We start from the raw sequence: 27,938 nt of genomic DNA, 5'->3' as shown, positions 1-27,938 counted from the left end.
TTCCTCTATACATTGGAGGGCTAGGATCATCTTATGGAAATGAATTTTTGGGCACAACCTATTCTATGTGGTGGACGGTACAGTACTTTAAAAAAAAATACTGGATATATGGGCTTACTGCTTACACCATGTAAAAACTCTACTCGCACGTACAGTCACAAAATAAAAATTAAAAACCAATAAAATAGAAAAGACAAAGGAGAGAGGGTGGAATTATCAATTTAAGAACATTAAAGTTCTGGTCATGTTTTTCATATAGAACTAAAACCTAGCCCTCAAAATCATATACCCCCTTCCTCCTCCCACTCGCGCCCTCTCGAGTCTCGACTTCTAGCAACGGCAGGATTTCAGGTATATTCTTTTTCGTTTTCTTTTCTGAAAAATATAATGGAAAACGTTTCGATTATCTCTCGGTCGTATCAACCGAAACGTTTCGATTATCCTTTGATTTGTAGATTGGAGAAATGTTTGGTGCCATTGATAACATTTCGTATCGACTGTGTCTGTAAGGAGGAAGAAATGGCTACTGCTGGACCCACATTTAATGGCAATTTGAAGGTCAGTTTGTTTTCTTCTTCTTTTCCCTTTATTTGAAGCTGATTTTCTTTCTTTTTTTCATCCAGTTCATCTATGGTACATTTTTCATCTACTTCTAACTAGGGTACAATATGTTAGTTCATCTTGGGTAGTCATTAGAAAATCCTGTATTTTCTTATGTGAATTTTGAGTGAAGGAAGAGCAAAGAGAGGAGAACAGAGAAGGTAAAAAATTTGTGTGATGGATAAGTGTGTGTCTTCTGATGTTTATATGTTCCTTCTCATGAATAGGGAAAGTGGTGATTTTGACTTAGAGAATAAACAGGTCTTGTCAACTCTCACTGCAATTGAGATTATGAGGTTGATCCAAACCTACCTGCAAGGATTGCATTTTCTTTGGAGCTTGTGGGGGAAAGCACAAGCTGTTTGTAAATTTGTACCAAATATTTTTTTTTGCTTTCTGCAAATGTTTAATTAACTCGATAAAAGAGAACAATGGAATGGTACAGGTCCTTTGTGTGCGTCGTGCTTAGTGAAGACTAGAAACCTATCGATTAGTATTTATTTATGTTTTTTGAATGGTAATTAGTGCTTGTTTTGTTTTAAAGTGAATGCTGTTACTGTTTTACTGGTTTAATTCATAGGTTGGTGTTGGACATTGTTAGAAGAGCTTGGGTATATTTCATTGTAAAGCATGCATACCTTACAAAGTTACTAGATCATCGCCGTCTCTTACCTGCCATTTGATAATCCATTAAGCGGATTTCATTAATAGAGTAGTGCAAATGTTGACTGATTATTGCATCGATTTCACTATTCACTGCAAATTGAGAAGCACGAGTCATGATTTTGGTAGACTATCAAATTCTCTGAAGTATTTCTCTCAGTTAATGCAATGAATCGTTGAAATGTGTACCTTGTTTGACGTTAGACTATTGGTGTGGCGTGGCCGAAAGGAAAAGAAAAATAGTCAAAGTTACTCCAATTCAAGACTAAGAATATGAGCAAACGACGAATCCACACCCAAAAGAAGGAATCACTTCATTATCAATATCAAAAACTACCATTAAGAAAAAGGAAAAAAAAAGAGAAAAAAATCAGTATAAAAAATTGCCTTACATGATACTCTAGAGGCCTCCATATAGGGCTTTGTTGTCCATTCTCAACTCAACTCAACTAAGCCTTTGTCCCAAACTAGTCGGGGTCGGCTAATGAATCCTTTAGAAATTTTCATGAACCTTTTTTGTCCATTAGACTCAATTATTGTTAATGCTAGCTATCAGATTTTTGACTAGAAGAAGAAAAAAATATCCTTGATTTCATCAAAGTTTTTCAAAGTCAATGGTTGCTATTTATACGATCTTTTGAAAGTAAGATCCTTGAGAGATTCTCAAAGTCAGTTATTGCTAGCTAGTGGGGATGACCATATTATTGCTAGATATAGTATGTGTGTCAGAATGTGTTCTTATAGTATCTCGAAAGGAGGTATGATAGTCGTTCTTTTTGTCATGAAATTACACCCGAAATTCGACTTGGGAAAGTAACTCTTGGTCACATGATTTGCTAGATCATTGGATTAACATCACAGATCTTCAATAGTCCGATTTACCACTTCTGTCTGTTCGTCGATGATGAGCATTGTTATACTGAAGCTTTGTATCAAATTTTCTTCAAAGTTTCCTCCAAAAATAGCTAAGAACTTTTTTTGAAAGGCTAAAATAGCTAAGAACTTTATGTTCCGGTCAGATGTGATGGTCCTTAGTGCTCCATGTAGGTGTACTTTCTCCTTGGAGAACAGGTTAGCAATGCAGAATGCATTGAAAGGCTTCTAGCATGAATGATTTGGAATGAAATTTGCAATCTTGGAGAACCCATGAACCATCATCAAGATGGAATTCATTGCCTGCTGAGTCCTAAAAATTCCTAGTAGGAAGTCCATCAAGATGTCCTAACAAGATCCAGAAGGAACAAGCCACATTGTGTACAACCCTGTGTTATGTGTAATGTGCGTGACCTTGGAGGTTGGCATGCTGAAACTTTTGCCTATCATATGTGACATCGGCTCCTAACTGAGGCCATCAGTACATTTCCTGCACCAATGCGGCGGAGTTGCCTCTACAAAAGTGTCCTCTAAGGTTACCACCATGTAGCCCAAGATGATGTGACATCGTAAAGAACAACATGGCATACATAACTGATTACCTTTAAAAAGATAACAATCCTGTTCGTAAAAATATGTTAGAGAGAGTTGCATAAAAAAGAAAATTTTAGAGAGGACATTATTAGTGACCAAGGGTATTATAATGCTTGTACATCTCATTCATACATATTGATATACGCACACAAACACACATTTTTTAATGTTTTAGAATCATAAATTAATCAAAGACAAGTCCCAAGAATTGTGAAGGCTCTTCTATCACTTTCTCTCATTCCTTTATCATTCCCTCTTGAAACTTTTTACATGGTATAGAGCGGGAAGTCAAGATCCGCGGACACTCCTTGATAAAAAGGAATGCTTTCGTATATGATATGGAGCGTGTGTCAGAATGCGTTTATATAGGATCTAAAAAGAAAATCTGCTAGTTGATCTATTTACATGCATATTCAACTTGGGAAAGTGCCTGGTGTGTCAGAATCGTCACATGATTTGCTTGATCATCGAATTAACATCGCAGATCTTCAATAGTCAATAGTCTGATTCATCACTTCCACCTGTCCGTCGATGATAAGCATTGTTACGCTAAAGCTTTGTATCAAATCGTCTTCAAAGTTTCCTCCAAAAATAGTTAAGAACATTGTGTTCTTAGTACTACATGTAGGTGCACTACCTCCTTGGAGAACATGTTTGGCAATGTGGGATGCGTCGAAAGTCTTCTAGCATGGAATGAAATGTGCCATCTTTGAGAACCCATCAGCCACCATAAAGATGGAATTCACCACTTGATGTGTCCTCAAAAGTCCCGGCAGAAAGTCAACCAAGATGTCCTACCAAGATCCAAAAGGCATTTAAAAAAAATAACCAAGATCCAAAAGGAACAAGCCACATTATGTACTACTACATGCTATGTGCCTGACCATAGAGGTTTGTCATGCTGACTCTATTGCCTATCATGTGTGAAATCGTGTCCTAACTGAGGCAATTAGTGTCTTTCCTCTACTAATGTGATGGAGTTGCCTTTGCAAAGGTGTCCTCCACACCTACCACGATGTAGCCCAAGATGATGTGATACGGCAAAGAAGACCATGGCATACATAACTGATTACTTTGAAAAAGATAACAACTCTGTTTGTAAAAACAGTTAAGAGAGAACATTGATAGTGACCAAGGGCATTGTGCACACATTATGTTATGTTTTAGAATCAGAAATTAATTTAAGACAAGTCACAAGAATTGTGAAGGCTCGCCTATTTCTCTCTCATTCCTTCATCCTTTTTTCTCTCTTGAACATTTTACATGGTATAGAGCGGGAAGTCAAGATCCGCAGACACTTTTTCTCTTTGGATCTCCTAAAGGAGGTATTTCTTCATTCTACTCCTCCTTAGATCAGATTTGTGATCTTCTCTCTTCCTTTTCAATAAGAAACAACCTTCCCTTTGTCATTTCTTATCATCTCATTGTATTCTCCATTTCACCTATTATTCCTCGCTTTCTTCCCTTCTTTCAAAACGCTTCAAAAATCTTCACTTTTAAGCCGTTTCTCATCCCCACGAATTGTTAAAAACCCTCTCCCTCCTTTTTAAAGTTTTAATCAACTTCCTCCATGCTAACTTAAACCTAATTTAATTGAGGTGCATGTTAGCAACTCACATAAGTTATTCCTTTTCATTTTTGGCTTTCTTTCTTTATTTTTATTTCACTTAATTACTCTTGTTTTCTCATAGGTCCGTTACTCTTTTATTTTCTTTTAACTTAAGTCCTTCACTTAAGTTGGTGCATTTTGGCACCCAAGTACCCAACTCTAGGCATTAAGTGCATGTTATCACCTTTCTCCAACACCTGTCCAGAGAATTTTTATATGGTTAATGACCGTGCATGCAAGTGCAACAAAAATAAAAATAAAAATACAGTCAATCCCATATAATTTAGTGATCTAGACCCAAAAATCTTCTCCATAGGAATTTCCTAATCCTCTGATTTTTGGTGATTTAAAATGGCCAGGTGCCGTATAGAAACCTTCCCATATTGGAGGGTTAGGATCCTGTTTTGGAGAAAATGATGATTTATATCACCCAAATATGTGGCACCCACTATTTTTTTGTTGCACGTACATGGACGACTGCCCACCATATGAAAACTCCTCTGCAAAAGCCCATGGAAATCGAGACCTAAACCCATGATTTTGCAAAACCTAAATCCTCTCTAGCTCCTAATCAAGGCCATTCTAGCCCTGCTCCTCCCTACTAATTCATTTCCTCCTCTTCCATTTGATCCTACTTTCTTTCACTTTTGTGCACTTTTCCTTCTCTCTTCCATACTCTTCTCTTTTGTGTTCATTATTATTTTATTTTTTTGAATGGTTTGTATTCATTGTTTATCTCTTCTTCTAATCTCATTCTCCCAACTTAATCCAGTAGAAATCCCATCTCAATCTCTATTTGTCCATTCATGTGAACCCCTTCCATTTATTTTCGGATTATCTTATCATCTTGCATTTTTTTTAATGGTTCTTATCATCTTGCAGTACTTTTCTATTATTTTGAAATCTCATATTCCTTTTCATTCCAACATCTTTTCTTTCTTATCATTGTTCTGCATCGCTTTCTCTTTCATCCTTTCTTTCTTATCATTGTTCTGCTTCTCTTTCTCTTCCATCCACCAACTTCTACATCTCTTTTACAACATCTGTCTTGTAGATAGCATTTTTAACTCCTGTTCCACTCATCTTTTCTTACCCTTTCCTAATTGGTGAACAAGAAACTCACCAACGACAATTACCTTCTCTTAAAAGATCAGATCTAATCTATTGTTCGTGCCCAAGGGATTCTTCCTTATCCAGAGGGACATATCATACATCCTGATGCTGGCAGTTGCTGTCTTGGCAACTCCAGTTCGGTATGCATTAGGGGTAGTTTAGGGGACAACGAGGGATGCATTCTATTTTTTCTCGAGGCTGATTGCCATGCAACATGACATGCTTGTTGACTCATTGAGGCCAAATATAAGGATAAGTTCATAACCTTACTATTACTGTCTATACTCCTTATCATTCACGTCAAAAAATATATGTGGACTTTCAGAATGTATTTTTGAATTTGTTCAGTTCTGTGTCATAAGATGTTATGCTTTGAATTCATTTCATGGGGACACCTAATACTGGAGATTTTATTTATTGAAGTAAAAACTCATTAATAATGCAAACTTTTCCCCATGTGAACTTTGTTCTTCATCAGTGTTTACATTTTATTCCTATGATGTAACTTTTTTATTATTATTTTGTGTTTGCAGAAAGCGCTTGCTGGCCTGAGACGTATCAATTTGGAGGGTCTGCGATGGCGAGTATTTGACGCAAAAGGCCAGGTTGAAATGCATTTCTGTTGCTCCATGATTGGAACTTTTTGGTTCAGATTTAAAATTGTGAAGTAATATCCTGAACCCCGAGACAACTAGTATAATAACAGTCTTTTCTTCTAGGTCCTTGGAAGGTTGGCATCTCAAATATCTACTGTGATTCAAGGCAAGGATAAACCAACATACACACCATATCGGGAAGATGGGGATATGTGTGTTGTGCTTAATGCCAAAGATATTTGTGTCACAGGGAGAAAACTAACCGATAAATTTTATCGCTGGCATACTGGGTAAGTGCATTGCTTATCGTTGTTGGCTCTTTTGGCGGAACTGAGATAAATGTTCTACATCTTACTATTGTCTTGGCTTACAGGTATGTTGGTCACCTTAAGGAAAGGAATCTAAAAGACCAGTTAGCAAAGGATCCTACGGAAGTCATTCGCAAAGCTGTCCTACGCATGCTACCGCGAAATAAATTACGGGATGTGAGTGGTATTTCTATTTCCTTTTTGTAACTAAAACTCCAGAACTGAATACTGTAGGAGAATATATTGGATAAGCAGTTAAATCTTTCTTTGCAGAGGTTTTGTGGAATGAGTCTTTATCCACTCTGATTAATGTTCAATGGCATTGTTGTTATTCATGAGTTATAGAACAGTTTATGCTAGCTAATATACAAAAAGATCCTATCCTATCTCCTTTACTTTTATCAATTGGCTATGCAGGAAAACTGTTTCTTCTGTATCTATCTTTGGTGGGAAGACCTAATTTGCGTTTTCCAACTCTGAACCAAACTAGTTCCTTTTCCATCATATCCTATGATGTAAATTCTCCATTGTCATTTATATGATGAGCTTAAACTAATGCCTCTGTTAACACCTTTTATTGAAATTGACTTGTCATTTCTTGGTAGAGATCCTGATGGATCTAGTTTCTTATTCCAGCCTCCTTAGATCATTTTTTATCTTTAAAACTTTTGATTTTCTTAAAGGCTAATTCATCACACTGTAGCACTGGTTTATTTTTTTATTTTTTATTTTTCATGACATAGGGTGTCCCCACCCCATTTAAGGTGGGACTAATCCCTACAGATGCACGCAATCACCTGTAAACCACGTGCATTGGGTAAGCCCAGGGTGATTCGAATTCGATTCTATGGGGAGCAAACCCACGACGCCAGCCGACTTGCCAACCCGTACGGGTTTGTAACACTGGCGTAACTTGTAAGGAATTGGCATTTCAGTATTTGATTGCTTTGTGTCTACACATATCGACACTTGTAAATGTACCTTGTAAATGTATGGTTACAAATGTCAGACTTAATGTGGGTGAATCAACACGGTTTTGTACCATGTCAAGTGAAATATTGTTTATTATTGAATATAATGTTAACCCTGTTCTTTATCATTATTTCTTGTTTTATTATTAACACTTCTTTAACTAAAATTTGTTTTTAGCCTCCTCCGCCAAACCTAAATGAAACATTCTTTCAATATTATATTCATTCTATGCTATTGGTCTCTCTTTTTCATTTCATATTGGAGACTGAAGGTAACTAGATTAGATTGATGAATGCACTGTTGTTATTTGATCTAGTAATGTTCTTTGAGACTTTTAGTTGCCTGATCCTAAGATTTATTAGTTTGTTAACGCGGCACGATGCGGTCGAGTACTCATTTGACGCGGTCATAACTCGGGAGAGTCAAAGGAGTTTTTATTAACTTTGAAAGGCAAAACGCGGAACGCGGCCAAGGCAAAAGGGAGTCGAATCGTGGGAGTCCACGATGATGTGGGGGAGTTTTGAAACTATGTTATGTGCATGTCCCCGTTTCTAGATTTTTATGGGATGCTGTGTAAGACACCTCGTACCAGTGTCGACCCTAAACACACATTATAATTAGTAATTTTATATGTATGTACGTGTATGGGCTATCCCCGTTTGTAGTTTTTTCGGGTTGCCGTGTCAGGTACCTCGTATCCGTGTCGATACTTGGTACACGAGTCTTTGTCTACAGATTATAGTTTCAAACCTCAGCTGATTAGTTCGCAGTTTGTATTGGTTCTTCTAATTTTCCATCAGACTCATTTTTGTTCGTTGTTCAATTTGCGAATTCTATTCCATGTCTCGGTCAGTTTTCTAATCTACGTATCATTTTCATTCTGAATTTCCCATTTTTTATGCTGACTTTTACTACTAGAATAGGGAGAAGAACAGTAAATTTAACTGAGCAATTTTGTTAATGAATTATCTTACGCATTGTACTATTTACTCATTGTGAAGCTAGTGAACTCCATACTAATCATGACTTTAGATATGAAACTCAGGGTGAACCAAACATCTTTGAACCAGAGATGATTTTGCAAACTGAACTAGTGTGACTTTGATGCAAACCGAATGACCTTAAGCACACATTTATAGTCAGAATCTTCTACTCGATGTGCTTGTACTTGTAACTTCTATCCGTCCTAAATGTTGATATTCTAAGTTGAACACTGTTTCTGTAGCCTGCTGCAGTACCTGGAATGGTTTGTTGCTCCTTCTCGGCCGTAGATGTGGCCTGCATTTGTTGAATTGGTGATTGGGAAATACTTATGGTGTTTCCTTGTAAATGGATACCCATTATCCCACAAAAGTTAAAAGTAGCAATGAAATCTAGGTTGGTTCTCATTGGGAACTCGAGTAGGGAGTTTTTATGGGGTTTTCCATAACAAAATGTGAAAGTGAGACCCTCTTTGCCAGGTGCAATTGTTAAGCTATAGACCATCAATAATTGTCCTCATCATATGAACATTTTTTTTAACCACCGCACATGAGCCATCTGTGCATTGGGGCCCATATGAGGTGGTGGATCATGTGGCAGGCATCCACCAATTTGGTTTCTGGGGCAGGCTACTATCTTTTTCGCTTTTAAGCTAATATAGGCGCATTCACGTGTGAGTTATTTTCTCTAGTCTGTAAGTATGCACGTTTCATTATTATGGGTTAGCCACCTTTAAAAAAAATTATTATGAGTTACCCTCATGTTTTGTCATAGGTCTCATTAAACACACGTATTAGGAGCCATGAAGGTTCCCAAATTGCACTTGTAGAAGACTGAGACATTCCCCATTCTGAGTTTACTTCCACATTTTCAGCCACTCTTCCTACTTCAGGCACAACCAAGGTTTTAAATTTCGGTTTCGGAACCCATTTCGGTAGGGCCTGAAATCCCGTAACTATAAAAAACAGAATATTTTATTCTGTACTGAATTTCGGTCGAAATTGCTGAAATTTCGGGGCCTTTGAGGATTGGAGGGCTGTTGAGGAATGAAGAAGGGATAGTGATTTTGGCTTTCAGAGGACCATTTGGTGTGGCAGACTCAACCGAGGCGGAAGTTCGTGCTATTATCAAGGAATAAAATCGATCCAAGATGTGGACTTCAACAAGCTAGTAATTGAAGGAGATTCTCTTAACGTCATAAGGTGGTTAAGAGGAGCTCATGTTCCTCTATGGAGATTTGCAGCTCTCTTTGGCGAGATTCAGGATAGATTGGGATCGGTGTCGGTTTCGTTTCCCCATGTGAGAAGATCTGCCAAGTGGGGAGGCGGATAGATTGGCAAGAGATGGTGTATCTAGGGAGAGTTTAGAATTGTTTGATTTCCTCCCTCCTTAGAGAGTATTTTCTATCATGTATTTTTAGCGTTGTTTTTTCTTTTGTCTATAATCTTGGGACCTCTGTTGTTAAAATCTTATGATTTACGATTTGAATCTTACGATTCAAATCGATTCATGGGTTGAACGATTCAAATCGGATGAAAATCGGAATTGAATCACTCCCCAAAATGTGGGACCTTCTCAATCTCGATTTTCAGAACCTTGCTTGGGACCTTCTCAGTCTCGATTTTTTAATGAATTCACTTTTACCATTTAAAAAAAAAAGAATTAGCATCAAAATCAAGAACCGGAATCAGAATCGTTGCCAAACGCACCCTTATATTTTTGTTTCATGATGTTTTCTCTAATAGTCAATTATACTAGAAGTACTCAGGAAGGTATTATATAATAGATAGACTCTTAAGAGAAGATACTGGTAATCGTGCATTACTTGGACATGCGACTAACGAGATCACATTTAACAAAAAACTGTCCAATCTAAGTGCTGGTGATGTCTACGACAATAGTCTTCCTTGTTGCAGCCCCAAGCCCTCCAAGTAAGGATCCTACAGATGTACGACATCTGCTTCTGAAAGAAGAGTGGAAATAGTCCCTTTACAGTGCTGCCCAGATGATGTCAACAATGAAACTTCGTGTGGGTTGGCACATTTTGCTTAAAACAAGTCCTTATCCTGCAGATTTACATGAGTTGGCAATTTTAGTGGAATTGGATGTGAATGGAGGACTTGACACTCTAGAATTGGATAAGGATTGACCTATCTTCTTAGTAAAAATGATCTACTATCTAATAGAGGAGGTAAGAGAGAATTGTAAATAATCATACATGGGGGTTTTTCAACTAGTCTGAAATTGCAAATTTTTGTGAGGTTGAAACTAGGAAGAAAGGATCGGCAGGTGTAATATGCTTGTAGATCAAGCTTGTGATTCTTTTCCCTTTGTGAGGTTCAATTTTTATGCTATTCTTTATTTTTTTTTAAATGATAAATCTTTTGGTAAGAGACAATTGTAAATAATCATACATGGGGTTTTTCAACTAGTCTGAAATTGCAAATTTTTGTGAGGTTGAAACTAGGAAGAAAGGATCGGCAGGTGTAATATGCTTGTAGATCAAGCTTGTGATTCTTTTCCCTTTGTGAGGTTCAATCTTTATGCTATTCTTTATTTTTATTTGAAATGATAAATCTTTTGGTATTTCTTTATTTTGACATTCAAGGGAGGTACTTTTGATGTTTCAACACATCAAATATGATTTCTGTTTTTATTTGGGTGAGGCCATCGTATTTGGTATCAGAGCAAGTTTCTTTCTAGGGCTTGTGTTAAAATTCATGGCTACGAGGAATCAGGCTCGTTGTGGGCCCAATGTCATTTGTGAACAAACTGCCCAACATATGCTACACACGATGACTTTCAAGCTATGCTGTGGTGAGTAAAAATCATGAATTTTCGGATGGATGTGATGGATTTAAGCATACAAAGTTTTGATGTGGGAACTAACTATACTAATCCATCAATCAACTAGAAGGTTGACTTGGTGGAAATCTAGATCCTACTCAATTGGAAGGCGACATTGGAGCTCTAGATGTTGTGAGCCAACCAAATTAGCATGGTAAATATTTTGGGAACCAAACTTAACATGTCAGAATAGCTTTCAATGTAGAAGGGTTCAACTTTACCTGGCATTTTTCTGAATAAAAAACATTATGAAGAATTTTTGGACGAATGATTCGAAGTTTTGTGGTCCAATTTAGATGAATGCTACAATGAGCCAGTCTATGATGAGTATGACAATGAACTTTGAGGATGAGAACTACATTGATTGTAGTCTTGATAATTTTGCCACTTATGTTCAATATTGGAATTTATGGCTTGGGGCAACAAGATCAAGTTGGTAAGGATCAAAATATCCCTTCATCATATTTCTATCGATCTCTATGATCGATGATCATAGAGGGGTCCCCATGAGAGTCTCCTCATGCTTTCGAGTATCCATGTGAAGAGCACTGTTGGTTGGATCTATAACAATAGTCCTTGAATGCAAGCATTGGAATTTTTTAATGTATTTCTCAAGACTGGACTTTTGAAGACATAATCTTGTGACTTTCCATCAAGAATTTTTGAAGTATATGGACAGATGATTTGTGAACAAATGTATGAATCTCCACTTGAAACTTGAATACAATTTCGTAGGGTTATCAATATGATGAACTCAAATTCTCTCTAACTCAGGGGAATGGATGCAGCCCCAAAGCCCTCCAAACAATGCCATGGATGGGTCCCATATCTACTTCTAAATTAGTACGAAAAAGAGGCATAAATAGCCCTTTACTATGTTGCTCAGATTATGCAAGCATGTGAAGATTTTTGTTAGTTGGTGTATTTTGCTTAAATGGAAAACTCATCCTGTAGTTTTGCTAGGGTTTTGACACGTTTGTCAGAATGGAAGCCTATCTTCTATAGTTGCCTGAGTTGGCCATGTTGGTGGAATAGTTGACGAATTGACAATTTTTTTGGCATTGAATAGAAATTGCAATAAGGTGCTGCTTTTCTATCAGTCTTAGTGTGATTGTTTTTAAGAGTTTTGTTTTATACTGGCTTCTTTGTCAAGTTTGTGATTGCTTTTACCTCACAAATAGGTTGTGGTTGTTTTTACTTCATGAGATCAGTCCTCGTACTTCTCAAATTTTGGTATAATGATTGAGGAGTTGACTGATTTGTTGGAATCGGATAGAAATCGACTTATTTTCATAGGCAAAATGAGTATTGTTATGAAAATCTTACTATTTACTATTCAAGTCATATGACCCAAATAAAATATTATGGATTTCAATTTGAATCCCATGATTGAATCTATATTTGTATGAATATTGCGTTTTTTATTAGATCGTATTATTCGTCCATAAATCTTACGGTTCATATGATTTGATTCAAGTGGTTTATCCTAATCAGGTTTTGTACAAATGAAACTTCGGGGGGGGGCAGGATTGTGAATTATTATGAGATTGAAAGTAGGAAAGAAAAGGCTTGTGGATCAGGCTTGTGATTGTTTTTTCTTTGGATAGGAGGCTACATATTTTTCTCTTTTGCATATACTCAGTTTCAGATCCAAAATCAAGATGTGGATACCATTAGATCACTCTGGTCTCTTTTGACTCACATTCAGATGAGGGCCTAGGACTGGGTCAACTTCAAAGTTGTTTCAGTACCCAATCATGTTTTTCAAGTTTGGACGGCTTATGAATGGCTAATTTCTTTACATGAAGGATACTTTTGAATTTGTATGGTTTTATCAAATCCAAATTACCGTTACCTTGAGAGCCCGTTTGAGTTTTAATCAATTTGGCTAGTTATACTAAGTACTTAAGTTAGTTTTCAAACTCCAAAAACTTGATATAAGTTCTTGAGAAGCTCTCAGCATGATACTTTCATTCATAAATTTCTTGTCTTGTATAAACTGACAATTGGTGCTCAAAAAAGCCATTGCACGCTATTTGCCAAAAGAAATCTCCATGCGATGTGATTATTTACAGCAACCATCATTTCACATTCGATGCAGGATCGTGATCGAAAGCTGAGGATATTTACCAGCAGTGAGCATCCGTTCAGCGATCGCCCTCTCGAACCTTATGTCATGCCGCCTCGTCAAGTTCGGGAGATGCGACCTCGTGCTAGGCGTGCCCTCATTCGAGCTCAAAAGAAAGCAGAACAGCGTGGCACTGATACAAGCAGAAAAAAGAAGGGAGAAAAAACTGAAATGAGCACCTAAGAAGAGCTATATATAGCTTCTGTGAGGCATATTGAAGCGAAATTTTCTAATTAGAAGGTGAAAGGGTAAGATTATGAGTTCAGAATACAAATGAGAAGTGAATTGTTGGTTTTCATTAATCTGGCAAGAGTTGAGAAGTGAATTGTTGGTTTTCATTAAGCAGGCAAGAGTTCTGGTTATTTCTCTCTCTATATAGCTTGCAGGTTTGTAGTTTAGGAAGGAATTTCATTAAAACTATGTGATGCCATGTCAGGATTGATTCAGACCGTCCATTTGTCATTATCTATTTTCTAGATAAGATATGGAAGTTTAAAAATACAGGTAGGGGCCACTTCTTCAATGATCTAAACCATTCATTAGTTGGTCCCACTCATAAATTGGCATTGGAGGGCTAGGATTGCCCCTTGTTGTGGATTTTAGTCTCACTTGTAGGGCCCAGCAGATGAGTGGTTTGGATCACCAAGCTATGAGATTCCTGGTACTTTTGAATATGTGTTCACTGTATTTGCACTTAGTCTGCCTATCTTTCCCAACCTTCGGAGGAACCACTTATCTTTATATTGTACCAAACAGTGGACGAGACAATATATGAATAAACTTATCCAAGCAAATACCCAAATTTTAGGTGAGTTTTATCTGTTGATTGTTTGCCCGCGTTATTTAAACGTCCGATCTGTGCTGTTTTTCACAGAAAATTACTAAATTAGAGAAAGGCGTTGGGCAAATCCAACCACTTTTGAGCAGCTTTTGGAGTCTATTTGCCTAAGATAGACGGTTTAGATCATCGAAAATGTGGGGCCCACTAAAATTTGCCCACTTCACATCTACGTGGTTTTATGTGGGACCCAATTCATGAAGATGATCTAAACCGTTCATTTGTTGGGCCACAACATGAATAGGCTGTATCTCGTAAACCATCTCCATAGGATGATCCTAACCCTCCGATCATAAAGGTTTCTATAGTGTGGAGTTCCTCAGTAGATCGGAGGGGTAGGTTCGTCCTATGGAGATGATTTATGGGGTAAACCTATTTGCGTTTCGGCCCAACAAATGAACGGTTTGGATCATCTGATGGATATGATACACGGGGTACAACCTATTTGCGCCTTGGCCAAACATATGAACGGCTTGGATCATATAATGGGAAAATAGAAAGTATATCTAAATAGAAAGTTTGAATTTATAACCGAGACTTTATTTTACTTCATGAACAAGAAATAGGAAAGTTTCTATTTTCGATTCTAACTGTACAACTGCCCATAATGTGACTCAGCAACTTTAATAGTTTCTATTTCCGATTTGATCTCCCCATTATAAATGCAGAGACACCTGTTTGTTGTCTTCAGATTGTAAGAGGGAAAACCCAATTTCAAAAACAAAAGCCCATAGAAACCCTAACCCTAAAACTCTCTGCTATCTTGTGTGTGTCATGGAGAGACCCAATTTTAAAAAGAAGGGGAAGAAAAGCTCAAGATTTGTGAAGAAGAAAATAGAGTCTTTGAAGAAAGACATCCAACAATTCTCCAAAGATTTTGGTGTCGATATATGTTTGGTAGCTATGGATCCCTCCAATTCTTGTTCTTCTTCTTCTTCTCCAAAGTTCATAACATGGCCTGAAGATAAGAACACTGTGGATTCAATCATTGAAAAGTTCGAAAAGCGTATTGTGGAAGAAGAATTGAATTCTGATTTGGGCAACAAAGAGGATTTGAAATCTGATTTGGGCAACAAAAATGAGGTGAAATCTGATTTGAGCGACAGAGATGAATTGATATCTGATTTGGGGCAGTTGATATCTGATTTGGGTAGTAAAGGGAATGGAGAATTGGATGTGGATGAACTGTTTTACAAGATTTCGGGTCATCGGAGTATTGAAGGTCTGAGAATTGATGAGTTGGAAGAGATTAAACGCAGAGTTGAATGGACGATTGATCGCGTTTTGAAGATTGTAAGTTTGAAAGAAGAAAAAGAGACACAGTGAGGTCGATATTCGCTCTCCTTTGTTTTAATAATGGATTTCTATTTCTTATTTTGTGATTTTCTAATTGGGTTTTAATGGTTTTGCCCTAAGTTGTGATTTAGGGCAAAAAATATGTAAGAATATCAGGGTTGGTTTTGTGTTTCTAATGTTGTTTCTTCATTAATGGTATCTATTTTCCAACATTTCCACTACTTTATGTTTTTGTTTTCCTAAAAATTATTGCATCTCATCATCCTCTTGTATATCTTTTGTAGAGTTGTTTTTAGGGGAAAACCAAGCAAGAGAGGGGGGGGAGGGGGGTGGTTGTCGACATGTCATTTTCCCTCTAATTATGTTGAACTGAGTTGTTAAAGATTTAGAAGAGTCTTACCATTGTTTGAATGAATCCCTAATGGGTCATCTTAATAACTTTCTTAGAAGTAAATGAGAGCTACTAGGCAGGCAATTACTGTAGGGATCAATGCCAAACAAACAGTTTTGGGGTCACAACAAGAGAATTGTATGCGCAATTAGGATGGTTGATCTTGTAGAACATCATACCAGGTAGTCTTGATGTAAAGAAAAGAATTTTCAGTAACTTTACTTGAATACAATGATCCCTATTCAGTGCTTTTTTAGAGCACTTAAAGGGATAAATATAGAAGATAGAGATAAGCTTAGGGAGAAATAAAGATAAGAATGATCTTGATCAAACCTAACTACCTAATATAGTCTAGTTGCCTAATCTACTACTTGGATATTCCAACGGTCAAACATCTCATCCCAAATGGACATACCTTTCGTCAGGCAAAGAACTCCCTTGCGTGAATCCTGTCTTAGAAACATCGATTCTGTGACTTTTAAAGAAACTTGATGGTTCGAATTAACCTGTTATGGGCCCAGATTGTGTTACTCTATTTAGGAGGTAAGCTCAATTTCTAAGAAAGAAAACCTGCTCTGAATTCAATAAAAGATGAGAAAGAAGATCCTTCTTAGTCTTGAAAAGGAGGGCTAGAAGGAGGATTGGGAACAGGGAAGAAGATTTCCACTGCATCAGTCACAGCATAGAGTGATTCATCTAACAAACTGAGCCGAGCATCCAATCGTCGTTTTTCTATGTGGTTGTTTTTGTTAGTCACTGGACCCAACTTCCAAAGTCAACTTACATGAGAAAGGCTAGTGCATAAACGCCCTTATTAGTATAGTAGCGTTTAGGGGGACTCCTCTTAGCCCTTATTTGCATGTCATAATATTGGGCTTTAAAGAAGTCATTCCATGCTTCAAAACCTTTAAGATGCTTATGGGATTACATTGATGGATCTGTTAAATGTTGAAGTTCATAGGTCCATTAGTATGTTCAAAGAAATGCTTTGCATGTCATAATACTGGGCTTTAAAGAAGTCATTCCGTGCTTCAAAACCTTTAAGATGCTTATGGGATTACATTGATGGATCTGTTAAATGTTGAAGTTCATAGGTCCATTATTATGTTCAAAGAAATGCTTGATTGGTAAGAGTGTAAATTTATTGATTATGCTATGGATTATAAATTTCACAAAACCTATGATTGTTGTGGGGTTGATGACTGTGTCCACTCCCAATAATATATTGAATCACTAGGTCACCCTGTGACATAGAGCTGGATATAAAAAGGGGAAATGATATCAGCATTCAGCACCACCATGTTTTGATATTTTTATTAACCCATATTCTCTTTTAGTATTTAAAGGTCTGTCAAAATGTTATTACTTTTCCCAAAAAGCTCTCACGAGCCAATTAAAAAAGAAAAGACAAGCTGGGTTTGTGCAAATATTAAAGAATGGTTGTGCTGATATCATTTCCCTAAAAAAATTCAACATAAATTTTATTTGTTATTGTTTATATTAATAAGCTGAAGCCAGTATATGAAGTAATGTCTCACTTTGAAATTTTTGCAAATGGTACTTGTACAGCTGTACTTGTGAATTATGGAAAATGTGGGGTTAGTGTTTTAGCAGGCATAGTTTTTTCTCAACTCCTCTCTTGCTTGCGACCTGAATTTGAGGTTTTAAAGACAAATATGCTTAGCAATGATAATATCAAGTTATCAACGATGTCTCCATAGTATTGTCGATTTGTCGTATCTTCTTATTGAGGACATGCACAGGACCAAACATTCTTCTTCCATTCGCTTTTACAACAGATCTTTCTACTCTTATTTCTGATGATAGAGGTGGAAGGCTACATAGGGCATGGTTGTGGACATGGTCAAGGTAGGGATAGAAGTGGATCACATTTGACGACAGCGAGCACGGGCACGACCATGGTTAGTATTAGAGTTATCACTGACTCTAGCACACAGCCGAAGGGATCTGGCTGGCCCATATATTGGCAGACCCACGTGTGCCTACTATGTTTCACTAGGAGAAGTCATCTTCAACAACTCACGAGAAATTTTTTTGTTCTTTTAGGAGTTTTGGGTATTAATAGGAAACTATACAAATGTAGTTTGCATTGGTTGTTATTAGGAAATGTTGTAATTTTAGTTAAAAGGTTTTCATTCCTGTTAAAAAGGGTAGTTGTATTAGAAATAGGTTTATTTTGATATCTATATAAAGCAGAGGTGTATATAGGGTTTATATGAAGAAAAGAGAAAATAATTCCCCCCTTTTGAAAAGAGCGCATACAAATTAGAGAAATAATTCATGTCAGGTTAAATGGAGTTCAAGGTTTTTGCCTTTGTGTCATAGTTGTTGGCTTTTGTAAGTAGAGTAGAATCAATAAATCAAGTTTTATGTTTTCTCATCTTTCTAATCTTTCTTCGTAATCTTCATCTTCTTCTACTTGTTTTGGAGCATGTGTTGATACATTCGAGTATCCACACTTTTATATTTTCCGTATATGCAAAACTTCTGAGTTTGATCAATTTTCAATGCATAGAAACTCTACAAGGTTTGCTCTTTGGGGGAAGTTACTACTCAAATTCATTCATGAATTAGATACTCTACGTGTGGTTAGTTGTGAATATGCATATTTGAAGAAGATAGTAGGTGACGCAAGTTTCTTAATCTCGAGAAAACTGAGCCACTCTAATTTCGAGCTTTGGAAGTTGTGTATGGAGTCATATCCATGGTTTTAAATTTTGGCCGAAACATTTCGTTTTGGCCGAAATATTTCGATTTCGGTTGGTACAGAAATTAAATCCGCTTGGATTTGGAAATTTCGAGTTTTCACTTGAAATTTTTGGATTTCACACAGAATTTCAGAATTTCGTTAATGTTTCGATTGAAATATGCAAAACATGCAAGTTTTCAGATATAAAAAGGCAAAGTTTCAGTCGAAATGCAACATTTCGACAAAATCCTTGACACAAATCAACTCCACTTGTAGAAATTATAAGAACAACTAGATTCCTTTAAGATATTTCTAAAAAATGGCAATATAAAAAAAAACCAGTGGTGGAAAATCATACCTATTTGAAAACCTTGGTCATATCTTCAAGGGCAAAAATTGTGAGGTAACGTATAGGACAAATACGGTTTCTCGAAAAGACCCACCACAACTAAATGGAATGCTAAGGCAGGGAAGTGATATATGACCTAAAGTGGTCAGTAGATGAGGACATGTGTATCCATATCCAAGATGTAAAAACTTTAAAAGAAGCGTCCGATGTATTTTATGGGTTGTTTTCGAAAAGAAGAACTTATCTCCAAATCTTAAAGGAGATTGGGAGCTTTGAACAAGAGAAACTTGTTGTTTCAAAGTTGTTTCAAAGTACTTTATTCGCATGAAGTAAACATGTCATATGCCAATTGGATCTTAAAAAATCAAAGCTAAGGAGACTTTTGGTGGATTGACTAGAATATGGAGCATATTTGCCTGCCATTGCTGGTTGTGTGATGCAACCATCTAGGGATGAGTTAGAATGCCTACTCGTTGATCATGAGATGGTGCTCACTAAAACAACAAACTTGAAGATTGAGGAGAAAGTGGAGGATGAGTTAGAATGCCTACTCGTTGATCATGAGATGGTGCTCACTAAAACAACAAACTTGAAGATTGAGGAGAAAGTGGAGGATGAGTTAGAATGCCTACTCGTTAATCATGAGATGGTGCTCACTAAAACAACAAACTTGAAGATTGAGGAGAAAGTGGAGGCTTTCTTCTCAAAGGATGGTAATCTAACCATAAATCAAACAGTTAGAAGGATTCTGAAAGTGGGGCAGTTACCAACAATTTCAAGAACGATGACAAAAAGACACAAGGACACTTCCAAGTGTTTTTTTTGTTGTGAAAAAGGGGTCAATTTGCATAGAATTGTAGAACAAAGCTTGTCCCCATGGAGGGAAACTCAACTAGTAACGGGTGGTCAAGATGACGGAAGCTATAGCTTTAGGATCTTGCCCTAGTGTTTTCATGCTGGAAAGATTGACTCGGGATTGGATCTTAAATTTTGGTTATTTGAACCACATGACGGTCTATGAGAAGAAACTTCTAAACATGCTTTCGTAATATGTGAATTGAGTTGTAATGACATCTGACAATTCACAACACTTGGCGAAGCACGTGGGCGACACGAAAATTGCCACAAGCTTTGGCAAGGACCACATACTCAGTGAGTGGATCATGTACCTGTCACGGTGAATAATTTGTTGGATGTTTTATAGAGGATGGCTATAGGAAGATATTGTACTCTTTGGACCCAATGATGGAAAAGTATTCAACATTCCATGCAGATGATACCGCTATGATAGAAGCAAAGAAGGTTTCATATGTGTATGTGATGCTAAGTTGTAAAATTCGGTTCGTTCTCCGTTTCTTTTTGGTGATTGGAACAGAACGTTTTGATCATTTCATTCGAATTTCGTTTGAAACTTTTCGTTTGGCTATGACGAGGGAAAGGTCTTTTTAATAGTTAAAAATATGAAAAAAAAATCCCAAAAAATTAGAAATTGTTAGAAAAATATAAGAAACAATTAAATGACCCAAATATGTAAAAGATCCAATATTTAGTTAAAGGAAAACCACTATCAACTAAAATGCCTTTGTTGACCTATGTGTTGACCAATGCTTGACAAGACGAAAAAAAATTAGAGATCAAATTATGAGATATTTTTACGAGACTTTTGGGATTTAATAAAAGCTTGGACATGATAGAATTTATGAATTTTTAAAATTGGAAAAATACCCCATCATTTGGAAGTTAAAATTTTGACCCGGCCCAATTTTTTAAATTTTGTATTAGAACTGGAAAGTCAACTTTTTATCCTTTTAGAATTTGGTCTTGATACTGCTTTTAATGAATCGAAATTGGGGCTATTTCCTTATTTACATATAAATCTTAAGTAAATGGACATTAAAAATAGTAAAGACACCAGAATGAAAATTTTCGCCCATTTCGTGTGAAACGAAACGATATTTTAGAACTTAGATGTGATGTCAAATGATATAGGATATGTGGAGAGGACCAGGCGAAGTGAGGCTCCGGACCTTTGGCATGCGAGGATAGTGCATGTTGGTTAAAACAAGCTCCACGTGATGGTGAAGCGTGGGCTTGTGAAGGGACTTCATTAAATGGAGTTTCGATCGAACACTGTGGGTGCAGGTTGACAATTTGGGAAGGCAGAAGTGATTACCATATCAGGATTTTTTGGCGAAAGAACCTTTGGAACTGGTTCGTAAGGATGTGTTCTGGAATTTAGTCAGTGAAGCATCTGTCGGCAAGTGCTTGCACTATATGCTCAGTTTCATTGATGACTTTTTGAGGTACATATGGGGGTACCATATTGGGAGTCAGATTTTTTGGCAAAGGAACCTTTGGAACTGGTTCACAAGGATGTGTTCGGGACAGTGAAGCATCTGTCGGCAAGTGCTTGCACTTGCACTATATGCTCACTTTCATTGATGACTTTTTGAGGTACATGTGGGTGTACTTATTTGAAAGAGAAGTCAAAAGTTTTTGAGAAATTTAAGAAGTTTCGTCCATAATAGAGCCATTGGTTGGAAGCAAGATTAGTTGCTTGCTATAATGGCAGAGTAAATATATTGTAGGAATTTCAAGATGTGTCATAGTATGATGCATGCGAATAATGTGCATCCTCATCTCTGGGCAGATTGTTTGCCAGCAGCGATTTACCTGATCAACCATATGCTGTAGCCTCAATTGAAGTTTGTGTCTTCATATAGTAAGCTACATGGAGACAAACTACTAGTTAAACATCTAAGGGTCTTTGGGCGTATCTTTGTGTTTCTCATGAAAAACTTGTGGGTAAATTTTGAAAAGATTGTGCTAAGATATCTTTTTGTGGGACACGATGTCTAGAAAAGGGAATGAAGGTTCTACAATCCATCCATTGGAACATACCATCTCTCCTGAGCAGTACTCTTTGATAAAGTATCGTCGTGGTGGTTAATTGATAATGTAGTATTTCTCGATTCTTAGGAATTTGAGGACGAGGATTAAAGTTGTCTTGAGGAGGAAGAGTTGCAGAAAGGTATCATAGATTGGTCAATTAGGGATTGAGCCAAGTTCTACCGAAACATTGGTTGATGAAAGAAAATTGCCAGAGGGCAATGTTCCTCAACCTGAGGAGGTTCAAAGATCCCCCGCATGACCAGAGACAACTAGAAAGTCTAGTGTTAAAACCGTAGTTGTAAATTTTGTTTTGTTTCGGCCGAAATGGCCAAAACATTCCAGTTTCGTTCGAAAACCAGAACGAAATGCCCAAAATATCGTTTTGTTCCGGATTTCATCTAGTTTTGGTAATTTCGGACGAATAAGTAAATGTCTTTTCTATTTTTATTGTCCATTTACTTAAGATTTACATGTAAATAATGGAATACCGCCAATTTGGATCTATTAAAAATTGTTTCAAGACCCAAATCTAAAAGGATAGAAAGTTAACTTTCCCGTTCTAGTACAAATTCGAAAAAATGGGTCGGATCAAAATCTTAACTTCCAAACGGTGGGATATTTTTCCAATTTTAAAAATTTATAAATTCTATCATGTCCAGACATTATTAAATCCCAAAAGTACGGTAAAAATATCTCATAATTTGGTCTCCAAAAATTTTTCTTCTTCTCAGGCAATTGTCAACACACTGGTCAATAGTCAACACGTGCATTTTAGCTGACTGATAGTGATTTTCCTTTGAGTAAATGTTTGATCTTTTACATATTTGGTTCATTTAGTTGTTTCTTATATTTTTCTATCAATTTCTGATTTTTTTGGGATTTTTCCATATTTTTTACTATTTTTTCCGGAACGAAAAGTTTCAAACGGAATCTGACCGAAATGGCCGAAAAATTTCGTTCTGGTAGCCAAAATGACATGGCCACCAAAATGGAATTTACAACTTAAATTTTTTTTTTTTTTTGTAAGGATGTACAGACAAGGAGAAACATCATTAATAGTTGGAGGAAGTAACCAGAACAAGCATTGAGAAAATCCAAAAGACAATCCGTGCCTAATCCAAAGTATGCAAACTCAGCTTATTTTGAGATCATAAAGAGGAAGGAAATCTGTAGCATAATAAAGCCCAAGGTGTGAAAGAGCCAACTTCTTTTAAAGCTGCTCAAGGTTTCTAGGAGTAAAAAACCACCATGTGAGGAACTTACTACCTTGAACAAGAACAAGACGTGGAAATCAGTATTGTGTGACCGGTGTTAAACCAATGGCATGCAAATGGGTGTACAAGGTGAAAGGAAGACCAGGATATATTGTTTATTGTGATAAGCCACATTTAGTAGAGTTTGAATTTGTCTGCAATATAGAATTTTCTTTGATGAGGTGTTCAGTCCGGTAGCGAAGAACATTTTTCTACAACTCAACTCAACTCAACTCAACTAAGCCTTTGTCTCAAACTAGTTGGGGTCGGCTAATGAATCATTTAGAAAATTTTCATGAAGAAGGTGAAAGAATCTACCCGGCTCAAATTGACTAAGTCTAATCATGACACTAGTTGGGTTCGTCTACATGAATCATTTTCTTCCATCTCTCCTATCCAAGGTCATGTTCTCTATTATGTTCCTACCCATCAAGTCTTTCCTCACTGTTTCTACCCAATTTGTTTCGGTTTGTCCATACCTCTTTGTACTGCATCAACTTCGCACGAGTTACTTATCACTGGAGCATCCAAAGGCATACGTTGGATATGCCCAAATTATCTTAAGCGGTGCTCTTTCATCTTCTCCTCAGTTGGTGCCGCCCCCACCTTTTTACGGATGTCTTCATTTTTAGTTCTATCTAACCTTGTGTGGCCGCTCGTCCATCTAAGCATTCGCATCCCCACTAGAGTCATCTTATGCACTTGCTGCTTCGTGGTGGCCCAACATTCTGAGTTGTATAGCATGGCTTGCCTCACAGCTGTCTTATAGAACTTTCCCTTCAACTTGGAGTTATTTTGTACATGTGCTAATTAGCCTAATTTCTCTCACAACGAGTAAATAATGGAAGCACTGGCAGATAGATGTCAAAATTGTGTTCCTACATAGTGGAATTGATGTCAAAATTGTGTTCTTACTTGTAGAGCAGACACAGATTTGATGACCAGAATAGGCCAAATTATGTAAGTCGCAAAAGACATTATATCGATTGCAGACATTTCCACAATAGATTTTTCTTTTCCGAAGCTCTCAGTGTTCAGAGGAAAACTTGACGTTATGAGCAAAGAGTCAGAGGTGAGGAGGGGGTGTTAAGAGTCATCGCTTACTCGAGCACACACCAAAGGGGTTGGTCTGGGGCACATATTGGTGGACCCATGTGGGACCCACAATGATTCACCAACAACTCAAGTGAGAAGGGTTTGTTTCTTTGGAAGTTTGGGTATTAATAGAAAACTATACGAATGTAGTTTGCTTCAGTTGTTATTACGAAACATAAGAGTTTTAGTTAAATGGATTTAGAGGCCTAGTTGTTACAGACATAAGTATCTTTTGATTAAAAGATAGGCATGCACAAGGTTTGGATGAAGAGAAAAGAAAATATTTTCAAAAAGGACAGACATGAATTAACGAAAGAATTCAAGCGACGTGATGAATAGAGTTCAAGGTTTTATGTTTTTCCTTTGTGTATTTGATTTTTGGCTTTAGTAATCAATAAAGTAAGCTTTATACTTTCTATTTATTCTTCTCCTTTCTCCGATGATAGAAAATGAATTAATGTCCAATTTAGTGGCTTGGACCAAGTCAAAAGTCATGGTTGTTGTCTGGAGTAAATACTTAAAATCTCATACTGACAACTGCACTTAACCTTAATGTGGAGACAAAACAAAAATAGATCCACATCAAAAGAAATTACATTATCTTGGCAAGCACAAAATTACATGCAAGTATAGAGGTCTGACGTACAACAAATGAAATTTCCTTTTCTTTTATTGGGTATAAATGAAAATAATGAAAACAGAGAACCTGTTCTCTAATTGCTGGCAATTTCTAGTTCTAGTGCTTTACTCTGTTCCATCTGTGCAAGTTCAGGCTCCAAATCAGGGTGGCTACACCCTTGCAGAACTTAAATTTTAAATTCCTGCTTTTCAATGATTGAGAAATCAAATGGGATTCATTTTTATTGCTCAAGAAATTATGTTAATGTGACCAAGAGCATCCTTCAGATGAAACATGAATGAGGTTGACTTTGCTTATATAACATAACACTAACGGTTTAAGAAGTTGAATATTTGTCTCAGGCTTAATGAAGGCCAATTCTTAGTCAGGTTGCAACTGGGTTGAGTACTCGATGAGTTTTTCGAGTTTAGAAAGCTTATTTCTAGGCTGATGTTTCGAATTTGAGTACCAAATTGAGTTTTTCAAGTGCTACATTGAGCTTTTCAGGTTTCAGGAACGCTGAGGTACTTTTTACTCTCTTTTTTTCACTATGATCCCTAGAATCTTTGAAATCGACGTCAAAGGGTTAGTCTTTAGAAATCGTTCCCAATGCAGGTGAAGGCAAAAACTCCGATTGGGAGTCAGAGGATCATAAGTACCCGCCTTGTCAATTGGAGTTTAATCTACTTTGTTGGTTTCCTAGTACTTGATTAAGTTCTTATCGCAATGCCCAAGACTGGAAAGGTTTAATAAAACAACAAAATGCCGACCACTGTGATGAGACTTTATTCCTTAACTTCTTTGGTTGAAACATGTGAGAATCGGTGCGCCGTAAGTGCTTCGAGCTTGGGAGTCTTTGTTGCCTACTTATTGTGAATTACAGTTAGAAAAGAGTCTCTTGAACATTTCATGATAAATTTGTGTTGATTTAAATGAAGAACTAGATATGGCAGGTTGCACGATTATTTACTATTACCATCTTTTCTTGTTGATGCAGAACTGGGATCGAGAACTGAGGACATTTTTACTGGAACATGGCAGCACCCATCCGTTCTGGTTTATTGACTGGCTTACCCCTTTAAGCTCCTGTTCTTCCTTCTATGTTTGTAAGCTTTTCTAAACATTGGCTCTTCTTGTTGTTCCTGTTATGTTTGTAGGTTTTTTTGAACAATGGCTATTTTTTGTTCTTCATGTTCTGTTTGTAAGTTTTTCTCAACAATGGATCGTCCTGTTCTTCCTGTAATGTTTGTAAGTTTTTTTCCGAAAAAGGACGACTCTTCAATCATTTGAATCTATAAATGAGGAAAGGCATATTCAATCGAGACTTCACACATTAGGAGAAGATTTGGGTATCAACACAATAGAAATTAGTAGGAAGCTCTGTTAAGTCTGTACAGACTTTTATCAGTGATTTGAAAGTATTTTTTTGTCTCTTCTTGGTTGAAATGATTCAAATGATCAAAGATGATGAGAAGTGTCTTTATGGATATCTTTGGGCCATCGATTCTTTGCACACCTTAATATGAGTGCCATGTGTATGGTAACGTAACCGTAGCAGTTATGAGCAATTCCAGTTCAAGTTGGTAAGGTAGATTCGAGCCGATCCACACCAATTTGCTGTCCTTGCAAGGTTTGCCATTGCGGTACACATTTGTGAAATACCTCGAGCAAGACAGTCCATGCTAACGATCAAGAGTCACCATGGTCTCTCGCTCCCTCCATCCTTTGCAAGTTGATCCGCCGCATTGTTTGCAGATCGCCTCATGTGCGAGAACTTTGGATTTATGATTTTGCACAGACCCCAAATTTCTGTGATAATATTAGCCAGATCCGTGGGCCTAATGCTTTGCAACTAGCCCACGACAAGACATTTCATGAATCTCCTCCTATAATCAAAGGACGATGTTGCCTACCTTTCACAAACCATTTTAACCCCCAAAGGAGAGCTCTTGCTTGAGCTTCATTCGAGCCACATTTCCCAACTGGTCTGGAGAAGAAGATCTTGCAAGCAGAGTTATATTGCAAAATACACCGTCAATCTCGGTATGACCCAGGTTACCTTTGGCGCTCCCATCAAAATTAAATTTAATCCACCCGATCGGTGGTGGGATCCATTTCATTGTTATCTTAGCCTTTGTCTCTCTTTCTCAAATGATCTTCCTCCAATGTCTTAGGATATTCCCCATGGAGTACGCCGCCAATGTGGAATTGTTCATGGCGACACTTCTACATCTCTTTTATTTGTTTTTTTTTCTGATTACTACTACTGCACCCTGTTTTAAGTTTTATCCATGTTAATACTTAGTTTTTTATATGAAAGTAAATATTTTATTATAATTATATTTTAAAAATTGATTAAAATATCCTGATGAATCCACAATTCTTTTTTTTTTTTTGGAGGCTAACTGAATCTGACACTCAATACCCATGTCAGATTCTGACACTCTTACCCGAACTGATGCAACATAAGAGTGCATGTTGATTTTTGGCCATTTTTGATGATCAAGACCATATCATATTCTTATTAGATTCACGCTTTCGTCTGACATTATATTGGACGGGCACAGGGACCTAGGTCGGCATTGGTTGCATCCAGTTGCTGGAGAGGTCGCTGGACGGTGTTACATTGAAAATTTATGCCTTAAGATTAGTAGGCCATGAATAAAGAAATTAGACCCTAGGTTCATAAGCTGTTATTTCTTAGATTATCTTAAGAGATTCAAGGGCTTTATGTATTATTGTTTTACATAAAGCCTGCCACTGCGTCATGCATCAATGTTGCTTCTTTATTTTATTTTTTTACCACAAATTTTAGGGACCCAATTTTCCAATGATCCACAGAAATATGAGCAACCAAAAGTACAGGTAGGGTCCATGTTTGATTGTTTTCAATGATCTAAACCGTTTATCTATTAAGCTGTGGTCTGGATGGGCCATCCATAAATATTTGCTCTCATTTGACAATTCTAACCCTCCAATATCCCTTCCATCCCTTTAATGGCCACAGATTGAAGGCCTAAAATTGCCCAATGGCAGTGAATTTATATATGTGGCCCATCCATAAAGAGGCACAAGACATAAACGGTTCGGATCATTGAAAAAAATGGAGCCCACTAAAATTTTGGCCTCTTATATTTTTCATTAACCCTATAAGAAGCCCTAAACTATTAACATATAAATTGGGCTTCCAAAAAAGAGGAGATTCTTTATG

At 37.0% G+C, this 27,938-nt stretch overlaps 1 protein-coding gene and 1 long non-coding RNA gene across 3 annotated transcripts; both read left to right on the top strand.

Moving 5' to 3' along the window:
- Positions 1–214: 214 nt before the first annotated feature.
- Positions 215–13,646, top strand: LOC143845448 (Ribosomal protein L13 family protein). 2 transcript variants are annotated; one of them, XM_077353794.1, is made up of 6 exons: positions 215–351; positions 456–558; positions 5,986–6,057; positions 6,172–6,338; positions 6,422–6,533; positions 13,258–13,646. In XM_077353794.1, the coding sequence occupies exons 2-6, from the start codon at positions 520–522 to the stop codon at positions 13,465–13,467; spliced, it is 600 nt and encodes a 199-aa protein (XP_077209909.1). In that variant the 5' UTR covers positions 215–351; positions 456–519; the 3' UTR covers positions 13,468–13,646. The 2 variants fall into 2 exon arrangements, with proteins under 2 accessions (XP_077209909.1, XP_077209910.1); XM_077353795.1 differs by having other exon boundaries at positions 251–351; positions 511–558.
- Positions 13,647–14,694: 1,048 nt separating this feature from the next.
- Positions 14,695–26,049, top strand: LOC143845673 (uncharacterized). The gene is made up of 2 exons (XR_013234488.1): positions 14,695–15,449; positions 25,725–26,049. It is a non-coding gene; the product is annotated as an uncharacterized LOC143845673 (long non-coding RNA).
- Positions 26,050–27,938: the final 1,889 nt, after the last annotated feature.

This window comes from Tasmannia lanceolata, unplaced genomic scaffold (genome assembly GCF_043159265.1).
Source record: "Tasmannia lanceolata isolate RefF3 unplaced genomic scaffold, GAP_Taslan_0.1 ptg000015l, whole genome shotgun sequence".
NCBI classification, from domain to species: Eukaryota; Viridiplantae; Streptophyta; class Magnoliopsida; order Canellales; family Winteraceae; genus Tasmannia; species Tasmannia lanceolata.
The sequence above is the reverse complement of the archived record's forward strand: the minus strand, read 5'-3'. Positions and strand labels throughout refer to the sequence as shown.